The following is an 8,064-nucleotide window of genomic DNA, read 5'->3' on the forward strand; positions in this document are numbered from 1 at the left end:
GTCTTGCATATAGGGTCATCATCACCATCTCTAAATTCCATATATATGTGTTAATATACTATATTGGTATTTTTCTTTCTGATTTACTTCACTCTCTATAATAGGCTCATTAGAACTGATTCAAATGTATTCTTTTTAATAGCTGAGTAATATTCCATTATCAAATTAACTGCCCCAAATATTCACATGCCATATAGGGAAAGGACCCTTCAACTGGCCACACCCGGCAGCTAAATGAAAGTCAGAAGGTAATGAGAATCTCTTCTTTCCCTGACAGATTCATTTTCTTATTCATCTGGATGCTCACAGGATGAAAGTGAAAAGAATCACTTCTCAAATTTCTTTATGGAATTCCATGTCAAATAACTATGTATAAGACTGATATTGGACTGAAAGTGAAGAGTAAACCTTTTTAGCATTTGTGTCATTTCACAAGGATAGATGGGCATCTCCTGGCTGGGCCTGGACTGTTTGTTACCTCTGACACTAGGTCCAAATGAGTTTAACCGCTTTTGCAATATGCCCAGAATACCTGTAAGATTCATGTCTTCAACAGTGGCAGCATTTCCATCTCATTGCCCAACCAGCATCTATCCCACTGCCACCACCACCAAGTTTTTTTCCTGAATTTGCCAAGATCTTGGACTGTTTCAAACTTCCATTGCTCCCAGTGAGGCAGGAAGACTGGCTCCCTGGCTCCCTGGAATGGACAGGGGCTTGGGAGAAACTGAAAATCTTAGACAAGGGGCTAAGGACCTTCAGTTCAACCAGCATCAGAGTTATTTTCTTCTTCTGAGGGGGTCCCACATGGAATGCTGCCAAGCCAAGAAGTCAGCTCAGACTTCCAAAAACTCAGTAAAAATCTTCCCAGAGCCTAGTCCTGAAAATCCCACACTGGAGACACACCGCGTCCAGCCCCATGAAGCCCCTGAACCCTCTGTTCCTCCAACTCCTACACAATCTTCCAACTCACCACCTCTCCCTGGCTATATTTTCCTCCCTTAATTCTCATGGCTCTTAGTAAAGGAAAGGGAAAATAACAAATAGACAAGAGAATGAAAGCATCAAACTTTCTAAGTATGGCTATTAATATTTCTATCACACCATAAGAATCCTTCTATACAATTCTTGTTGAAATGTCAGTCTTGAGAGAGAAGTGTCCTCAGGCAGTGGTGTCTGTCAAGGTTTGAGTTTTGGATCAAGAGTACATATAACCCCCTCCCCCCATGGGTCTCAAGATGAGCTGTGTGGAAATGCTTCATTCATTCATTCATGCATTTACAAGTATGTACAGTGAACCCCATACAAGATAAATAGTCAAATGGGACTTAGTCCCTGCCCTCATTTATCCTATGATTTCCTTCCCCACGTCTTCCAATTTCTCATCTGAATAAACAACATGACCACCTCACAACTTCGGCTCCATCCCTCAATCTCCTACTTTCTCTCCAGTCCACTCTTAATACTGATGTCTCAGGGAAATTTCTAAACACCACTCTGTTTTCCTGGTCAGCTTGCCCCCTGTTCAAAATTTTCAGTGCTTTACTGTTGCCTTTAAAATAAAGCCCAAACCCCTGAGTAGCAGAATTAATTGCCGGCAGTTCCCCCAAATATACCATGCTCTCAGACCTCAGGCTCTTTGCATATGCTGTCCTCTCTACCTAGAATGTTTTTCCTCTTCCTTTACCAAGGGAACTCCTGCTGATACTTCAGAATCCAGTTGAGATGTCACTACCTGTAGGAAGCTCTCTCTGACTACCAGCCACATTTATTCTAATCTAGATGCCCCTCACTTCTCTTTCATTAACACTTTGTGTACACTTCTGTCACAGCAAAAATATATTGAATAGTAACTGTCTTATTTACCCACTTTCTCCCCCAACTAGACTGAGAATGTGTTGTAAATAAAAGCTATACTTTTTGTCATTATTTATCCGATCTCCCAGTAGACTGTCCAAGACATAATAAGCGCTCAGAAATTGTTTGATGAGTGAAGAAGTTCAAAATCTAAGAGGGAAGACAAAGAGACATAATTCCCTAATGCAGTGTGATAGATAACAGAGTGCGGTGCAGTGATAACTGAGCAGAGGGATTGCATACTTCTGCTTGAGGAGAAGACAGGGTCTAGGAAGTCATCCCTGGGGAGAAGAGCTTGGGTTGGCCTTGAGGAACGATTAGGAAGGCACCAGGCCTGTAGGGAAGGCAAGGCAAGGGAATAGTGGCGTATGGAAGGCCCTAGCCACCTCAGTGGGTATGAGGCATCTGGGGAGATTTCCCTCAGAAGAATGATGCTGGTAACCATGTGAAGATATTGGTGGGAATAATCCAGAGGGAGGCAGGAACTGAACTAGGAGCTCAGCAGGACCCCAGGTTTCAAGCTTGGGTGAATGGTGGCACTGTGTCCAGGATGAGGACTTGAGAGGACAAACCATCTGGGGAGAAAGATGGTGAGCCCGATCGGCTGGTGTTGAGCTGGAGTGGGCTGCTGGACATTCCAGTGGAGGAGATGTTTAGCAATCAGTCAGGTATGTGAACCTGAAGAGAGTAGCCAGGAATGAAGACTCTATTATAACAGCTTCACTGAAACCTGTGCTTTACTTCTACGATGTGATGCTGGGCCTTGGGGTTTCAGTTACAGGCGAGGACTGCTGAGAGAGGGATAATTGGTCCCACTTCTGCCACTGGTTTGGATACCTGACCTCAGGCTAGCTGCTGGACTTCAGGCTCTGCCTGGTGCCTCCTGGGAAAGGAGACTGTAAAGGAGACCTGAAGAAAACCGGTGCAAACCTTGGCCCTAAAACAAATTAATTTTGTCCTGTCTTTAGTGATTCTTCTATGTGGAATTTGTGCCATTGAGGGCAACCTCTTCCACTGCCTTGAAACAGTGCTTCCAAAGGCCACCGAGTTTACAAAGTGGGGAGCCTTTACCTTCATTACATTGAAGTCCTTTCCCCTTAAGTGAAAGTGAAGTGAAAGTGAAGTTGCTCAGTCGTGTCCGACTCTTTGCCATAGCCTACGAGGCTCCTCTGTCCATGGGATTTTCCAGGCAAGAGTAGTGGAGTGGGTTGCCATTTCCTCCTCCAGGGGATCTTCCCGACCCAGGGATTGAACCCGGGTCTCCCGCACTGCAGACAGACACTCTACCATCTGAGCCACCAGGGAAGCCCCTTAGGGAATCCTATTTAGGTAGAGGCATCATTTCCGTGGGCTTCCCAGATGGCACTAGTGGTAAAGAACCTACTTGCCTGCCTGTTGATGCGGAGATGTGGATGTGATCCCTAAGTCAGGAAGATTCCCTGGAGGAGGGCATGACAACCCACTCCAGGATTCTTGCCTGGACAATCCCATGGACAGAGGAGCCTACAGTCAATAGGGTCACACACAGTCAGACATGACTGGAGTGACATAGCACACACACAAGCACATACATCACTTCTTTGCTATAATAAACGTGTGCTTATTCTCCCCTCCCCCCACTTTGCTCTACCCTTTGGCTGTTGTGACAGCAATTTTTTGTTCCTGTTCTGGTCCAGTCTATAGCACTCACTTTGATAGTGCTCCCTTAAAAGGGGCTTATTTGCAATTCTGTCTGCATTATCAAGTTCAGGAACCCACCTAAAATAGCATTTCTGCAAAGCAACTAATTCATTGTGCTTTTCCTGGCTAATTTGTCTTAAGTGACTTGCACTGAAATGAAACATATTTTAATTCAAAGGTTCCTGACAGTAATAATACTGTGGGAGTTACATGGTGTGCTCATGGTTGAACCTCTTTTATTCCAAATATCTATTCACAGAGTATAATGGGAGCTGCTTACGGAACCCATGCATGCTCAGTTGTTTCAGCCGTGTCCAACTCTGGAACCCCATGGACTGCAGCCCACCAGGCTCCCCTGTCCATGGGATTCTCCAGGCAAGATTACTGAAGTAGGTTGACATGCCTAGATATTGTCAACAATTCAAGAGGAATTGGTATTTAACCAAAGAGTTTCTGGCAGTCAGATGTGAGAATGGCAAAGATTTAGCAAGGGCATTAGTCATGTATGGAGAATGGAGTCATTTTTAATTCAAAGGACTGTGATAGAAAATTCATCATCAAACTTGAATATCAACCAACCACTATTTACAAAGAAGCCAATATCACAACATCACCCAGGGAAATGTAAATAAATGATGCATAACAAAAATTCTCAGAGAAGCCCAAAAACCAATCATTCCATCCAACACACTGAATTAGATCCTGCCCTGTGTTCAATGAAAAGTCCTTAAAATATTTACTTCTTGACTCAAAGTGAAAATGCCAGCTTATTTTGAATTGCAGCATCACACACACACCCTAATTTTTTAAGAAAATCCTAAGTAGTTTAATTATGACCTCTGTCATCCTGGCTAAATATAAGTGACTTACCATCACAACCTTCATGGTCTAACATTTGAATTTCTACAAAGATAAATAAAGTCTGGTGGTCAGATGCAGGATGCAGCCAGGGATTAGCCTCTACTAAGGAGCAGCAGGCTGCAACCAAGCCTTTCTGCTGCTCTCGAAACTGGTCATCTATGGGTGCTTCTCTGTTGGAAATACAACTTGAATAAAACCATCTTTGGCTAACGTGATGTTTCTTTAATTAACAGGTAGGAGATCAGATCATTGAAATCAATGGGGAGAGCACAAGAGACATGACCCACGCCAGAGCAATAGAGCTCATCAAATCAGGTGGAAGGAGAGTGAGGCTACTGCTGAAGCGCGGGACGGGACAGGTCCCAGAGTATGGTACGTTTCACATTTTGATTCATATTTTTTCTGTTTCTTCTGTGCCCATAAATGCCTATGCTTATTTATAAAGCTACAAAAGTCTCTAATTCTACCTAAATATATATTTAGTGATCAGTGGACATAGATCTATACACATGTATATTTAAGGACAAGGTATATATTATATGTTTGTGAGCTCTTTCTTTTGCTCCCTTATTTAGGTAATGTTGAAAATAGCGAATGTAGGACCTATCAAGGCATCTCTGAGTGTGCTGGGCGATCTGGCTAAATTTATATATTAGAACTTCTGTTATTTGACTGATAGTCCTCTGTTCATTTGAGTCCACAGTAATTTATCAATTATTTCCTAAATTGACTCATGCATCAGACTGTCCTGTGGGATATGTAACCTGGGCCAAGGGACCAGCAAGACCAAATCTTCAGGCTATGAAGATTAAAACATAAACTTCAGTTCAGGCAGTGGTTGCATTGCCTTGGAGTTCAAGGATATTCCAAAAGTTCACTCTTATGTTGTGTATCTAGAGGCTTGTGAGGAAGGCTTTACAGTGCATTTTAATTCATAGATTTGCCTTGGGAAGTCTGTAGCATTATTTCCCAAAAGCCCATTTAAGGTACAGCCAACATCATTATCCTAGTATATCAGAAACATGAAAAAGGGAAACCTTGGCTTGTCTTTAATCTCAGGGAGTAACAGAGAGACAGACAGACATCAGTCAAGAGTAGTACAGATAGTAAATGTTCAGGTTAGGGAAATAAGATCTAACCACTGTTCTGAGTAAGTAGGTGAGGATGTTGATCTAGATTAAATTGACTCCCATTTTCACTCTTCCATTCTTGAAACTCTAAGTAGTACTTTTTCCTCTTAAAGTGTGCTTTCTGCCTAAGTTACCTAATAACTTACTGAATGCTTATTTAGCAGAACAGATATAATCCTGAATTCAGTTTAAATATCTGAATTTAAAGGCCCTTAAATATTTTATGTCTCCAGAGTCTTGAACATACTGAAAGCCTACAAGGGCTGGCAAATCCTCACATTAAGAGTAGGGCAGCATTTAGAAGTTTCTAGGGCTGGCCATATGCCCAGGGAAATATTTCATCCCAGCTTCCCATTCCCATCCTTAATACTTGGATCTAATAAAATATTTTTTATTATTAATATTATCAGTAAGCACAGACTTGAGCCTGTTCAATGGCATTGGCATTCTTCCCTTTGTAAAGAATCTGAACTCTTGAAATAGAATCATTTTTTGCACCCTTGGGCATGAAGAGATTCAGTAATGTGAAACCAACCAGTGAAATTCTATCACTTCTACAAAAGACCCTGGTTTCAAGGTGTGTTTCCTTCCATGCCAAGACCTATTATCTATACCCAGGAATTCTCATAGAATTAATGTTGTTCTTATTGTTCTAACAAATTAATCTTTAAAAAGTTAATCTGAATAACATGGCTGTCCTGAACTTTCTATTCTTTTTGTAGAATCACTATTTGGTCCTTATTCTGAGCACCCACCACACCAGCTGCTGCTCTACAGAGAGCAGTTAAAACAGTCTGTCAACCAACATGCGGCATAACTCAGACTGTGATGCATCAGCACGAAGCAGCCACGAGGCATAAAAATAAAAATATGTTTCTGAACAACATGAAAATTCAAGACCATGTCAACATTATCCCATTAATTCTTAACATCATCTGAAAATATCTAGTTAAAGTTAAATTCTAAAATTAACCAACAAAGAGAGTTTATTAAATATCTGGACACACTTTTGAATATTAACTAATATTGTTAACTCTAGCAGTATTGCAGAATTTCTTCTAAATATATTCTTCTAGTGAAGTCACTCAGTCATGTCTGACCCTTTGTGACTCCATGGGGTGTAGCCTATCAGGCTCCTCCGTCCATGGGATTTTCTAGGCAAGAGTGCTGGAGTGGATTGCCATTTCCTTCTCCAAGGGATCTTCCCGACCCAGGAATCAAACCCAGGTCTCCTGCATTGCAGGCAGACGCTTTACCGTCTGAGCCACCCGGGAAGTCTAATATAAAATCATACACACTGGTAGCAGTAGAGCTTGTCAGCTACTTTTGATGTTAGATTTGACATGGATGGTGACTGTAATTTTAGAGATTCTGTCATAAAAGAACAAATTTAATAGAGTAAAGCAATCTCCTTTAGGGAAGTAAATGAATAGTTATAAACTAAGTAAACATTAGTTCTTTAGGAAACTCTAAACCAAAATTATGCTTGAAAAACCAAGAGAGTAGGGATCAGATCAGCATTTTTGAGGATAATGATATTTCTGAAATCTCACAGTGCCTCATGAAGGGGCTGTTTTAGGGGTCCCCAAGGCCACCCCACATTCAGGTATTTGCTTATAAGACTCCTGAGACACATAATATTATTGTGGTAACAGCTCAGATTTATGACACTAATGTGTTAATAGTAAGGATACCTAGTAGAATCATAAGGAAGAACAACATAGGTAGAATTCGAGGAATCCACATGCAGGCTTCCTCTGCTTTCTCTGTCTCCCATGAGGGATCACCCAGAGAACATTCTTCAAGCAGCAATAAGAATGCAGCAGCATTTGTGTAATAATATTGCTGCCTTGATGGTATGGCTGCCCTGGGAAGCTCATAAGATACTTAGTGCCCATGGTTTCTCCTGGAGGCCAGTCATGCTGGCACCCTCTGCCTGGCACATACCAGAATCCCACACTCCCAGAAGGAGAGCAGGTGCTGAGCATAAACCACATTGCTTGTGCAAACAGTTGAGATACAGTGAGAGACTTGTATCACTTAAGAAAGGTTTATATTAGTGAGGGAACAAATTACCAGCCACGTTCCCGGATGCCAGCCCAGGACCAGACTGGTGAGGAGGCCTTTCTGAGGTATCAGTCACAGCCCTGCTCTGAAAATGCATTCCGGTACCAGGAACAAACCACAAAGTGGCCACATTCACAGTCTCTATAGATGCCCGCAGTGTCTGTACTTGTAGCTAAGGAACATTGCAATTCCTCCAGCATCAGTTAAATTGACTATCTCATGACAAAGAATTTTTTTTGTCCAAGATAGACTAGAGTATATTTTTATTAAGGTACTTTTATGAAAATTTTTATTAAAATATACTCTAGTCTATCTTGGACATAAAAAAGTGGAGGAGTCACTGGGGGTGCAGGTAACAAAACAAAATAATAGCAACAAGAGCAGTGAAAGAAAATGCTTGGGCTTATAGTGCTGCTGCTAAGTCGCTTCAGTCGTGTCCGACTCTGTGCAACCCAGTAGACGGCAGCCC

The 8,064-nt window shown here is 41.9% G+C and overlaps 1 protein-coding gene across 1 annotated transcript in view; it reads left to right on the top strand.

Moving 5' to 3' along the window:
• Nucleotides 1-8,064, top strand: part of MAGI2 (membrane associated guanylate kinase, WW and PDZ domain containing 2) — a 1,493,747-nt gene that overhangs the window by 1,408,480 nt on the left and 77,203 nt on the right. Inside the window, exon 21 of the mRNA XM_040260742.1 lies at nucleotides 4,632-4,770. Coding sequence (XP_040116676.1) covers nucleotides 4,632-4,770 — 139 coding nt within the window. The remainder of the gene's footprint in view (nucleotides 1-4,631; nucleotides 4,771-8,064) is intronic.

The sequence above is a fragment of the Oryx dammah genome, unplaced genomic scaffold (assembly GCF_014754425.2).
Source record: "Oryx dammah isolate SB20612 unplaced genomic scaffold, SCBI_Odam_1.1 HiC_scaffold_18, whole genome shotgun sequence".
In the NCBI taxonomy this organism is placed as follows: Eukaryota; Metazoa; Chordata; class Mammalia; order Artiodactyla; family Bovidae; genus Oryx; species Oryx dammah.